The sequence below is a fragment of the Coloeus monedula genome (assembly GCF_965178545.1).
Source record: "Coloeus monedula genome assembly, chromosome: 1".
Taxonomy (NCBI): Eukaryota; Metazoa; Chordata; class Aves; order Passeriformes; family Corvidae; genus Coloeus; species Coloeus monedula.
Window position 1 is genome coordinate 47,089,826 of NC_138781.1, and position 14,438 is coordinate 47,104,263.

Genomic DNA, 14,438 nt, shown 5'->3' on the forward strand with positions numbered 1-14,438 from the left:
ATGGGTCATGGGTCTGCACAGTGACACATTTACTCATAACCATCCTTTCTTAGTGACAAAATTTGCTTGCTGTAAATCAAACATAAATCCTGTGATACACCTTACACTTTCTCTGAGGGTCTATTTGGATAAAGCAGCTTGTATCTTTACTCTTCCTTAGGAGCAAAAGATGCTGTATTAGTTCTTCATCTGGTAGGACTGAGTGTTTTCACAGGGTTCACTAGAGCTGCCATGCTTTATCCTCGCTAAATGTCAGGGTGGTACATTTCTGCAGGACATGGTTTGCCAGTGCTTCTGAAACTGCCAGGGAAAATGCAACTCTCCTACTTAGGAATGCAACCTTATTTTTAACTGTTTTACTCATTTAGTTTGTAAAGGGAGAATAGCCTGTGCTGCTGCAAATTTGATGCACTTTTTATGGGGCCTGGAGCAGAACATGTCTTTTCAAAATAGAACAACTCTGACATGAAGATAAAAATTCTGTGCACCCCATTGGGAGTTGATGTGCTGCTTATAAACATGTGCTTTCAGAGCACAATAGATGAGTACATGGGTTTGTTTGCTTGCTAGTGGTGTTCCTGTGAGGGCTGTGAGAAAAAGATGCAGCTCAGCTGTGTACTGTATTGTTGGCAATGCACTTGCTGTAAGGCCGTCTTTTTGCTGTGGAATAGTGACGCATCCTCCAGTGTCCTGACCACAGCTGTTCTGAAATAAATTTACATCAACCTATTCCACTGCAAGCCACTACAGCTATCTTTAGCTGATGCTACTACTACTATTACTACTACAAATAGTAGATTATACTTCTCTTCGTATTTTAAACATAGGCATTTGAACACATTTCAAGAAAAAGCTGTAAGTGATTGTGTTGTCTAGTGAACGGCTCATAAAGCAATGTTGAAAAATACTAAGATGTTATACCATACATCCTATAATCGCTTGAGTAAGGTGCGTTATTGGACACTGAAAGTATCCCTGTGTTTCCAGATCTTTAATAAAAATACTGCGTTTAATAGCCCATCCAAAAAAAATCATCATGTCATTCTCTGTGGCAAGCTAACAATCTTCATAAGGTTTGTTGATTTTGTAAAGTTATTTCTTTCACACTTAATTCCTTTATTACAAAAATAGCTCCCAGTAATCTGATCTTTAACACAAATCACATTATTTCCATGTTTTATGTGGAACCAGTTTTGCATATTCTGTGGTCTAAGTTAATTCAAACGTTTTTCAAAATGACATAAGTAGCAGAGAGAAGTCATTAAGGCATAATCAGCCTTCTAAACCATGGTAATAGTTTTCTTTAACAAATGTTTCTGTGAAGGGAAAGTAAAGACTATTTCAGTTTTATGTGTTCCTGTCAGCTAATTTATCGCCTCTTTTCCTCAATTATGCACCAATGAATTTTGTTTTGTTACATAAACACCACATTAAGTGTATTCCATTTTCAACTAGGTGGCTGTGCTACAATCCCAGAGTCTGATTTAGAGGAAAGGACCATTATACCGGGCTCCACAGCAATGTTTTCCAGTAACGGGCAGATCACAAAGCAGAAATCCAAGCCTGGTAAGAAAAGGAAAATTATGTTATTTCACTTAGAGGTGTACAGCTCATCTTTTCAGAATGCTTGTGGACACATGAAACAAATGGCATGTATTTCAGCCTTTGTTGGCATAATTTCTAGCTTTTCTTGCTACAATAGTACAATGTGTAGGATTCTGAGCTTATTCAGCTTATTCTGTCAAGAATGGCTCGACTGTAAAGATCAGTCTTGGAATTAAATAACTACACAGTTGAAAGGTTTTGTGCTACATAATACTTGAACGAGATTCTCACAGGTTCTGTTCATGATCTCTTCTACAGAGGCAAAATGAAACTGAGGGTATTTTAGTGTAATAAAGGTGGTTTTTTTTCCTGTGGTATGGTGGTTACACTTTGTGCCAGCTGATTAAAATATGGTCATTACTTATCTTTTGTGGAGAGACTTCCTAGAATTTCAGAAAAATATTATTGGATATAATAAAATGAAATTATACTGGCTATAAAATATGCTGCATACAGTGATGACACATTTTCTGGAAAGACTTCATGCTGCCGGGAACTGTGATATAGCGTTAACATATTTTAAAAGCAGCACTGTAAAGTACTGCCTTGCAGTTTAATAAAGTGTCTGGTAAGTTCTCAGGGTTTGACTATAGCAATTTCACATTTTGCTTACTAAGTTGTACCTTCACACTTCTTTTCCCTCTCTCCTTGTCTGATTTTGTCCTGTAATATTTATTATAAAGTGTATTTGAATGTTGCTTGTGAATCAGAAGTGTTCATTATGGATGGACGTTGAAGTTAAGAAGAGTAGCTTAGAGGTTGCAACCAACAATACTCAAAAATAGAAAATCCTTATACATCTGCAAAACTCAGCCAATTGTGTGTTTAAAAAGCATTCAGCTACTTTTTTTCCCAGATAACTGTAGGACAGGCAGGGAGTTGGAATATATAGTTAATTTAGATAGCAGAATTTACATTAGCAAATTTTTAATAGTGGGCAGGAAAGAAAGATATCTAATGCAGCAATGCATAATAATGCCACAGTGTAACTTAAAACTCAAAAATTAGTACCTGCTTACAAAAACAACCTGAAAAATCCCCTGAAGGCCTAAAGCTCTGACTTTTCTAGAGTGCTAATTACTTGTGGTCCTCATGGACTTCAGGTCACTAGAAGAAGAGAGCCTGTCAACGTTGACATAAATATAGTTTAACCTTTGCCATCTGGATATATTAAGTACCCTCCTGGTAATAGAAAAGTATATCATCTCTCTGATGTAGGATACAAGCCTGATAAAATTCCAACTTCAGGCAACTAGACTAATAAATCACAAACATATGGCAGGTTATTTCTCTTTGTCTGATGCTCCAGTCTTCTGATCAAGCACATATTTGTTCTTCAGTAGATAGTGTTCTGTTATGTTTAAATAACCTTATTACTGAAAAGGCTAGCATGAGTGGAAAAGTGTAGAAATGTATTCATGAGATCCAGAAACAACAGCATGGGGACCTGCATATCCTAGTGTAAGTCTTAGCCCATGATAAAAATTGAGACTTACGTCACATAGCTGGCTGTTGTTGCTTTGTAACTATAAAAGGCAGAATGAAAACTTTGAAAGCTTTTAAAAAATCTCTAGGTTTACAGCCATGTGTTATACGAGTGAGTTTAATTCATTCATGGTAAGAATTGACTGCCATCTGCCAGTTAGTGCTGCAATGTAGAGAACACCTAGAATATCTGCCACTGAGCTGTCTGGAAATTCTAATTGCTACAAGCATAAGAGCCAAGGGAGCTACTTAAACCTGAAGGTAACAGTAGGCATGAAATCACAGCCTTTCAGTGTTTTTCTGTACATGATACTTTTGGACTGAGTTCTTGCTCAGGCACCACTGACTGCAGCAAGACCATGGTGATTACAAAGAGCCCTCAAAGAATATTTTCTGTTGTGTTTTTTTTTTTTTTTTTTGACTTTGCATTTAATTTAACTATGTGCAGTAAATAAGAGAGAAAAAACGACAGTGTAGAGTAAAAATAATTTTTCTTAATATATCTTCCTTCATTTCCTAATGGAGTTCAAGATAGATTCTCATTATAAGTTGAGAGTTGGTTGTTTGATGACCCTAGTGGGTCACTTCCAACTCAGGATATTCTGTGATTGTATGATAATATGTTGTATGAGCTATGCAAAGAACTGAGGGAAATGAGGCACTGAGACCTGGAAGACTGTTCTGTGAGAAACTGTGCTGTAGGCCATCATCCTGTCACAGACTTGCTAATTATCTCATGCAAAGTATTATACTGAGACTTTCCAGGCAGCTGCTAAGCATGTGAGTGAGACTTTTGGCTTTACTTGGAATAGTGACTTAGGGCAGCAGAAAATGACATCTAGTAGTCATGCCACAAGTCTGTGCAATGACAGAATGAATGGTTTTAGCCCAGTCATGGAGTCTCTTTGGAAGGGGAATTACTAGTTTTATGATGTTTTCTTTTAATTGCTGAAACAGTTCTCACTGGGTTGTTTCACTTGTTGTCCTGGGGTGTCTGTACGATACTGTATTCCCTATCATCTGTCTCAAACCGAGACACTTATTTATTTCTTTCTAATCCAAGTGTGTTGTGATTTCATAGTAGAGAATGGGATCCCATTCATGCTGTTTGGAAGCTAGTGGCATTACTGCTCTTGTAGGAGTAGTTTCTTTTAGAAGGCTTTTGCTTTGAGTGGGTACAAAATACTCCCTTGAACATTCGCTGTCCAGTGAATGGAAAATAATTCTTCCTGCTTGCCACCTCTAGACACAGTCTGTGTGCATTGCATTGGGAGGAATAATGTTAGCATGATAAATCCCTGCTAATTTTGTTCTTGCTGTTTTGGTTAGACAGAGCAGCGTATATTGCATCATGGACTGCACAAGCCTGGTGGACAGTTTGAATGTAATTTGAAGTTGAGTTCATGTGTTATGTCTTTACTTTCTCCATGAGCTCACAGCTACAATACCAATGCTGACCTCTGCTGCAATCACAAGTACAAATGTAGTGATTGTAGACTCTACGTAGGTACTGTGGAGTTCCTTTCTCTTTGGTGTACTCTTCCTGCTGTCTTCCATTTTCTTCTTTACAAGTTATGAATTTCTAACTAGAGTTGCAGTCTGCTTGAGTGGTTTGATTTTATGGAGAAATTTTCATGTGTTCTAGAAGGTAACAATTAACAAATATTTGCAGAGCTCCACTTCTCAAGCCCTCACTTGTGCTAAAATATTTCTGGTGTAATTAATTGAAAATATGGTTTGCCACAAAGATGTATAAGGAAGTTGTCGTACCTGAGGGCTTTTTAGAGAAATCTGTAAGGAATATGGGAAACAACCTTAAAACAACAATTAAACTGTGCTGGTGGTGAGCTTTAGGATGTAATAACAACATATGCATTTATTGAGATATAGCCCTTACAGTAAGTGTTCTGAATTTCTTGTATGCTCTGTGCTACATGCTACTTACTATGAAAGAGAATTTCCTGAGACCAACCAATATTTTTTTCCAACAATATTCCAAGTGAATATTTGACACAGAAAGGGTCTGGTTGGTTTTTTATGAGTAAAGAGTTTTATGCTGGTAAATCATGACTAACTTCACTAAATTGATGAAAAAGCAGATGAAAAGTTAGTATGAAAACAAGAATGATTGGGCTGAAATATGTATCTTGGTTTTTTTGGTTGGTTTTGTTTTGATCTTTTTTTTGTGTGTGTGTGAAACAATTGTGCTGATTACTTTTTAATTTGCTTACTTGTTCAGGATTTTTATACACCAGGAGTCAGATTTGTGAAGTGTCATGTCATGCAGGTATTAGAATATTCACAACTTGTAAGACTTGATTTTCCTGGCAGAATTTTTCACCTAAGATCCTGTAAACCTATCATGTAAATGATAGATCTAAACAAAAACCAAACCAAACCAAAAAAAGTCTATAATATATAAGGGAAATGTTTGCCTGACTTTGCCATGATAATTCAGAGTAATCGTCTCTTCCTGAGAGAGCAGTATGGCTCAATATTTACATTTATGTTTAAACACAAATATTTCTGAGAAGCTATTAATGAGACAAAAGATTTAGCATTTGGATTTGCTACTGTGCTTCCACCGTTTTAGTTAAAATCTTTGTCTGTTGCTGTCATGCAAATATTTAGATGACTTAAAGATTAGATTTCGAAGTTCTCATCTTCTGTATGATTATATTTAGTAAAGTAAATAAACTTCCATAGTTTAATAGTCAAAGCATCTAAGACCAAAAACTGTCTCAGCATTTATGATTTATGATAATCTATTATAATTTATAATCTGTTTATGTTTGGAATATATTTTTACTGTCTTTAATTTGAATCTGGCTTATTATTTTTGATTAAATAGACAAGTGGCTATACATAGATGACTGTGAAGTTGAGCTATAAACTCCAGTAAAATAAGACATTCTGAGTCAGATCTTCAAAACACCCTCCAAAGTTGCACCCAGACATTGTACAGCTGCATTTACGTTTTCTCCAGCTTTGAATAGCAATGCTCATGTAGATGTTGTAGGTGCCATTTAAGAGGATCTTTCAACTTCACCCTTCTAATCAAAGATTGCTGTTCTTAGTAGCCTAGACAATTTTAGGAACTATTCCATGGTTCCAGCAAAGAACATCCAGAAAGATGTTTAGTTGCACAAACTTGCTAATAAACAAGATTGAAACTATTTTCCTTTAAGTTGCCTGGTGACACATTTAAATGTAGCCATATGCTTATTTTTTTCTTATGAATGCACAACTCTGTGGAACTGCCATCTGCTAAGTAGCTCATCAAAAAGTGATGTAGTATAAGATGAAACTTTGTGATAGTGTATCTTGTATTTGATTTTAGAAAGGAGTACTCTTAAGCACTTGGCTTTGTACAAAGAGTTAGATGGTAAAGAGCTTTTGGATATAAATTGCTGCCAGCTCTCCACTGAGTCTTTTTATTTTTGTGCTGTACTGTTCTTAATATTACCTCTTGCCTACACATATGAGCAAAGGCATATCCTTGAATTTGTTTTGAAGAGTGCCTAAATATTTTGTAAAAACTCTAAAACAGGTCTGTGAAAGATTTCTATTTTCTCTCAGACATTTATTGTTTATATCTTGGACTAATAACTGCCCTACATTTTCAACATGCATGAGTAAGATGCAGGTGGCCTTACTACTGTTATTGTAATTATCATAATTTGCTGCACTAGTAATTGTTTGGATGCTGATGTTTTTGCCAATTACAGCAAAAGTATTTGCAATGTACATAGCAAAGCAATTCACTTTTTCAGGTTGGACAGTATAATAGGACAGAAATAAATTGTAATATTAACTGTATTGTACATGAGATTAAATAAAAGGGAAATGTTTAAGTTAGGTTAAAGATAGTTTTGAAAAAATGTCCATACTGTCTGGAAGGGGATTTCATGCCCATGGTGAACTTTCTAAACAATCAGCTGAATGAATCAGTACTGTTGGCAACACAGCCTTTTCAGCTGTTCATGGCTACAGTCTTGAACCTGAACTTCTGTCTGAAGTTTGGTTACTACACTCTTGGCAAAAGTAGAGAACAGCAGACTTATTTTTAAAAATCATTTGAGGCCCAGTTAACAGGGCTCATCTGAAGGGTAAATGTGCCACTGACAGTTTGAGTACAGTTTCAAGCATTTTGATAATTGAGTTGCAATGCAATATTTTGTCATTGACTAATAAAGAATCCTGAATTAGAAACAAATCTGTCAAAAATGCAGAAACTTGTGATGGCCTCAGGTAAGTGAAAGCTCCTTCAAGACCTAATGTCATTAGTTACTCACTTAAGTATTTCCCACTGAGGTATTGTGGTATTATGAGACTGGATCCTTGCTTCTTTCTGTATGGATATTGCTGTGCAAAAGGAAAGATACCAGGACCCTGCAGCTGGGCCCACCTAATACTTTAAAATTGCTAAGCTAATTGTTTCCACAAGAAAAGGTGCAAAGAAAATCACTGGGCTACAAAAAGCCTATTTTTCTGGAGAGAGTTGAAGAGATTTATGGAGGTTTTCTTTTCCACAGTCTGTTTTTTTAAAGAGCAGTACAGCTTAAGAGATTAATGTGAGAATTCCTTCATTAAGCCAATACCAGATGAAGTGCAGTTTCTCTTTTAGCAGGAGCTTGTATATACATCTCCTCTGAAATGTAATATAGCACATGAGAACACAGCAAGTCTTATATATGTTCTATTATTTGCAGATTGTAGTGTATTATAAGGTGTATTACCAACTACAGTGAGTAAAGAGATCAGCCTCTGTGTTTGCCCCATACCAACAATTGTTACAGTGTTTTAAAAAATGTTTTCATTCAGAGGTTAAAAAAAGTCTCTGATTAATTCTGCTTTGTTTCATGACTGTCAATGTAACAAAGAACTGAGGGCTACCTTACACTCTGATTCATGGGTTGACTCAGAGTTTGCTGTGACATCACAGAAAAGAGGTAGGAAAAGAAAAAGTCATCTTATAGAGAGCCTGACCCTTTTCCTTCAAATTTGATGGCTTTAGTAGAAAGAATTGTTTGTGTAAAGTATTTCGGTTTGTTTTGTTTTTTAATGAAGAGAGAGTTCAAAGGTACTCTTAAAATTATTAGCACAAGGTTGCTATTGTTACAGTTAGGGAGCAATAAAGAGTGATACAAGGCATAACAACATACTCATGGCCATATCCAAAGCTTTCGGGAATCTTTCAAAAAGCCTTTCCTTATTTTTACCAAGACCTGAATATGAGAAATCCTGATGGATAATGGAAAATAAGGAACACATAAAAGATAAATTGAGAAGAGAGGGCATGGTAAATATGGAACAAACCCAAGAATCAAATTTCAACACAGTTTTAAGAATTATGAATAGATAACTGTAGCTCAGTGGAAGGAATAAAAAAAAAAAGAGAGGTTTGAAAGATTTTTTTTTTTGGTGACTAAATGTTGTTTTTCATATTTCCTTGGCAGTTTTCTTGCATAACTATGAGCTTAAGAGAAGTAGATGATTGTCTGTCACTAGGATTCATTCACGCACTTGTCTTCTGCCAGTAAAGATGGGCAGGAAAGAAACTAGCCTGACTTTTCTGTTATTTGCTGCTGCTTACTTTTCATCTGTGTCGTGGAGGTTAATACTCCATTTTTCTTAGGAGTGTTTTCTTATGTAAGACTTCTTGTGTTGCTTTTGTTTCCTCACACCAATTATTTTCTCTATTGCATCAAGTATTGCCATCTAAAGTGCACTCTGCAAATATGCCCAGCATTTTGTACTTTTCTCATGGTTGAACTGCTGGGTACTGTTTTCTTTAGCTTGGGTGAAATCTTTTCACTGAATACTCGGTAAAGCTTGTTTCTCGAGACATCTGTTTTCCCACCTAATGCACTTCTGACTCTCCAGTTCTGTTACACAAAACTTTGTACCTAGTTTTTTGGTTAACTGGGAAATCATAATTTTTGCTCAGAACATGGATAGCTTTGAATTTCACACATCCTTTGGATTAGTGCATTATTCCTGGCTTCACTTCTTTTGTCAGATCTTTGTTGGTTTGTGAGATAGTACGCAGATATCTGTGCTACTTTATTGACATTATAGAATACTATCTATAAAGTTTACATTCTCCTGTTGATTCTTAATGTTTATTTGTGTTAGATATTAATGGTTCCTATATGTTCGTGTCAATCTTTGAAAACTGTAAGCATTTCACGCTATTCTGGTTTCTAATGAGATGTCATTATTAAAAAAAAAAAAAGAGAAAGAATAAAAGGACAGAGAAACTCATCAATGCATTATTTGAATGCCCGCTCAACATTACAAACCAAGAAGATTTTAGATGTGTCATGGGTTAGCAAGCATAGTCCTGGAAAGTGATGTTCTTGCAAAGGGGTGCTTACAGCTTCCTCTGTGACTTGACAGAAGCTATCAGCTGGCCAGTTTGAATATGGACAATTTTTAAGCCACTTAAAGTTGTGACCACCTCTGTGATCCACACTTAAGAATAGGAAACTCCGAGGCAGAGTCTCTCTGTCTTGTTTCTGTGCTGGGACAGGTGGCTGCGGGCCCCATGCAGGGGCCAGTGGGCCTGGTCCAGACCCTGCTTGGGCCAGGCCGGGCTGGGCCACGGCCATCCTGGAGCCAATGGGCCCTGATCCACCCACGGAACCCCCCACAGCCCTGCTGTGGGCAGCCGGAGCGGCTCGGCTCTCCCCCCTCTCCAGTTCGGCCAAGATTCAACTGAAGCTACACCGATGTCGGCAAAGGATCATGTGACCAACAGCGATAAGCAACATTCCAGCTGCAAGGCCGAGGTGAGATTAACCCTTTTACTGCTGTGAAGAGCTGAAAACCTGAGGGAGAAGAAAGAGGAGATGATTAAAGCTGAAATTCTGTTGTAAAGCTATGATATATCAGAGTATCCCGTTGTAATTTCATGAAGGCATGGGGGGTGGAGCGTTCAACTTGTGAGCAAAAGCACCTGCACTGAGATAGGCAGATGCTGATGCAGCTGTAATTTCATGAGAAGTTTGGACAGGGAGAGATGGAAGCGATGAGGACTTTGGCTCCACATGGAAAAGGGGAAAACCTCAGTTCCTAGAGATGCTCCCAGAGATAGCCCTAAAGATGAAGATGAGGAAGACCCTTTGCTCCCAAAGGGAAGGAGAAGGGCCTCAGTTCCTAGAGATGAAATGCTCCCAGAGATGGGTGAAGAGAACTTTTATTTCTGAATGGCTCAACCTTAAAATTTTACCCCAGTAGTTCAGGAGTGGACCCTCGAAAGCAGTTGTGGGAAAAGCTGCAAGTCATGGGGAGGGACTTACATGTGAGCAGAGAACCCGGGTGGCTGTCTTGTTGTGATAATGCTTTCCTAGCATGGACAAGAGAGACTCCTCTTCCTAAATGGACTGAACAAGGTTATTATGGAAGTGGTAAACAGACTGAACATCTCAAGGGTTGTCTTTTTACATTGTCAGTGGGAGAAGGGAGAAAGGTGGGGGGAGGAGAAGTGTTCTGAAGGTGTGGTATGATTTTTTTTTTTTTCTTCTTTTAGGTCTGTTAATAAACTTCTTTATATTCTTTCAAGTTTGGTGCCTGCTTTGCATTTCTCCTAATTCTTATCTCACAGAAGGTAAACAGTAATGAGTATTTTGGACAAAACCACTACAAGATGCTGCCAGGCATATTGAGTCCTGCTCAGGTTTTCATAGCCTGGACAACACAGTTGGCAGATGGATACTTTCAACTTCTACCATCCAACTTTGTATAAAAGAGGTAATTAAACGGGAGGCATTCAATAGCACAAAACAGAGCTGAGCACTCCACTTTAGGATCTCCTCTACTGCTGAAAACCAGTACTGCAAGTTTCAGGAAATCCCAAAAACTCATTAAGCACTGCAAGGAGGAGTTTTTCTGATGCAGAAACTTGGAGTTGGAATTGTATGGCTTATGTTTTATATAACAGTCAGATTATACTTAGTAAGGGTTACTTCTGTCCTAAAACCATTTTATTACTTTTTTTAGAACCCCAAAGTTAATATTTTTGTAATTGTTTGATATATCAGATGAGTATTAGTTATTTGTTAAGTCCAGGATGAGCCTTTAAAATAGTTTTCCATGTCTTTTTTTCCAGGTTACCCAAAATGCCAAGACTCACTTTATAGCTTGTCAACATTGGCCACCAAATGGAGATTAGCTCTAGATCTTTAGGAACTGTTTGCTGGAAAAAAATGACATTGTGGAGGTGTTAGAGGTTATTTTCCAAAATATCTTCTTTTAGAAGTAATTTTAGTGTCTTGCGCCCCTTTCTCCCCTCACCGTTCCAGAAGGCAGCCATCCATATTATGAGCTAATGGCTTAAACGTTCCTTAGAAAAAAGAAAAAAGGACTGTTTTTGAGATACAGGATTGCATGAAAGCACCTGAAAGCGCTAGGATCAGTTCTCTCTCCCTGAGGGCTGACTCTGCAACCCCCTGAAAAATATGGGATTTGAATGGAAACAGTGACTCTCATTTAAAGAACTGCTGACACGCCTCAAAAGAGGGAGCACATTCCCACATGCTCTTTGTTGGAGCGTATTACTGGAACCGCAAATAGGTTTTCCATGTCATTTTGTGGAAATTATCAGTGCCATTATAAGCCACTTTGGAGCTTTGCTAGAATTTTGAATTGTCACAGAATGGATGTTGTTGGTAATATGGCTGATATATGTTGCCAGAGCATATAATCTGAATTAAATAATATTGTGAATAGTATTGAAATGTATTGAAATGTTTCCGGGGTTGGAATCATAATTTTTTTTCTCTTAGTTGTTATAATGAAATAGTCAAAATGCTGCTGCACCATCAAGGTTCTATGACTCACAGCTTTTCTATAGAGGCAATGTGATTGCCATACTTGTACAAGTAGGTGATACTGTGATGCTGGTGTTGATATGTCTCAGAAGAGGATTTTACCCCAAATCCCAGTAGTCTATTGTAGATCAAAATTTATGTCACACATTTGGTGTGCTGGAGCAGTACACATTTTGGTTATGCTGGCTGTAGTTCTTAAAACTGGTTACTTAAAATGGACACTAAAATTCTTATTTTATGTTTGTCTGCCTTAGTGTTAAGAGCTCTTCCACAGTTTTTGATTGATGACATAGTTCTCCAGAGTGAACATATGCCTAATTCACAGGAGCCCACATTCTACTTTCAAAAGTAGTATCTTTTGGGGCCTCATCCCTGTGTGCTGTCACAACCATCATAGCTGATGGACTGTCATGAACTCCTTGGTTCTTGAACTGGTTCTCTTTGCCTGTGGCTGTGAGATGCAGCACAGGTGACTGTGTTGTAACCAGTACTTGAATCTATCATATTTCTCACTTCACTGGAAAATTAAATGTAGTAGTTATTGACACTTTGACTGTAGTTAATGCAGGTCTTCTGATGTTTACTGATCAAGGGACAGATCAGAATTCAAAAGTCAGGCTTCCAGAACTGATTCAAGTTCACCACACTGATGAGGGTGACTGGATGACTTTGTTAAGGAATTGTTTAGTACCCTGGGACTAAACAATACACTTAGGAAGACTGCCACAAAAGGGACAAGCAACAGGAGAGCAGTAGCCCTTGTTATTAAAATCAACAGTTCCAACAATGCAGTGCTTATAACTTACTCTGAGGTAAATAGTTATTTTGTCAGCCTCATCAAATATTTAGCAGCCATCTCTACTAAGCACATTCTAATTCTGAGTTATTTGGTGGTGTTGTACCCCACAGAGTATCCTCTCAGCTATTTCACCTGTTAGAGTAATTATGTCTCCCTGTGGTTGGGTGTCACCCTCACAGATTTAGTATTAAGCCTACTGAAATGTTGCCAAAAGTAGGATATGAGGCTGAAAGAGGAATGAATGAAAAGCAGTGTAAGTGCTGAATTTTGTGATGGCTACTGGAACATATAACCAGATGTACTCCTGCTGCACAAAGCAGTGCATGAAGCAGGTGTGTATTCCCAGCCTGTGTTACTATATATCTGCACCCATGAGTCAGGGTTACTAATCAGTAGGTCAGTGCACAAGGCTAAGTAAGTTTTGGAAACAGAGGGTGGATGCAAAAATAGTTTGTATTTCCTAGGAAAGATTTTGATTTAAAAGTTTGGTTCTGTTTAAAAGGGAAAAATAGATGTTCTTAAATGTTCATCAGAACAGGATATGATATTTGGAGTGGTGTTAGAGCTAAGTCTGATTCCTTTCATGGTACCCCCAAAACAAATGTTTTATATCACTTGATGAAGACACATTTGCTTTTATTAGTATCATGTGATTTTATAGCCCATATTGCCTCACAGGTCAAGGTGAACCACAAAAGAAACTGTGTAGTTTCTTAGCTTGCTCAGTTTCTAAACAGAGTAAAAAATTTTGTGGCACCAGTTAGGTTACACAGCTTTTCAGCTCGCTGTGTAGCTCCTATCTAGCAAATGAGATACTTCTTAAAACCTGAACTCTTCGTTTAATTGTCTTTAAAATTTCTTTAGGGCCCTTGCCCCATAGAAGGCCCTTGCCTTCATGTTCATAATTGGATTGAATCAGTGATTTATTTTTTCTAAATGTACTTTGGGTCATAGATGTCAAACTGTCTTCAGATCTAATACCTTGAGTGTCACGGACAGAGTGATGGGCTGTGTAGCACTGTGCAATACCCCAGCTATGTCTTAGCACCCTGGAGAATACTACTTTAGAAGTTAGAAGCTAGGTTTGTTTTCTGGAAAGTAGCCTTAACAGAATGCTGTAAGTTGGATTTTGATGTGACCTCAATCCCATTCAAGAAAACCTTAAATAGAAAAGTTAGGAATAAGAAATAGTAAAATTATATGCGGTTAGACAGAGTCAGAAGTCTCCTGTGGCTCTATTTATCAATAAAATGTTCTAGATTTTCTAGCTTTATTCTGTTGTGTGTATTCCAGCAAATGTTATATTTTTCCTCGTGTATATGAGTACTAACAATTTGTTACTTTGAGCTTGGCAACTGCTGTCATTGTTGGTGAGAAAGATGAAAAAGGAGCAATGTAAGAACATGGGATAGAAGAAAATAGCTCAGTAGAAAATAAAAAAAAGAGAAAATACATTAAATGTGCCACATCACATGGGTGTCTCTCCCCTGTAGTCATAATTCAGTAAAGCTTTTAATTGTGAAAAGCATGATTAAAAACATGTGCATGCTTTCCTCGGGGCTGCACTGCTAGCAGCATTAAACAAGCAATCACTGCAACTGTTCCTCAGGCCTGTTGCAAAACATGCCTGAAAAGATAACTTTTGCAGAGCTAGGCTGCCACAGTACCAGGGTAGCTAATTCAAAACTAGACTGGTTGTATCCTAATGACTTTAG

The 14,438-nt window shown here is 37.5% G+C and overlaps 1 protein-coding gene across 1 annotated transcript in view; it reads left to right on the forward strand.

Annotated features, from left to right (window-relative positions):
* The window catches only part of BBS9 (Bardet-Biedl syndrome 9), a 286,626-nt gene that overhangs the window by 171,663 nt on the left and 100,525 nt on the right, over positions 1-14,438 (forward strand). Inside the window, exon 22 of the mRNA XM_082287559.1 lies at positions 1,456-1,566. Coding sequence (XP_082143685.1) covers positions 1,456-1,566 — 111 coding nt within the window. The remainder of the gene's footprint in view (positions 1-1,455; positions 1,567-14,438) is intronic.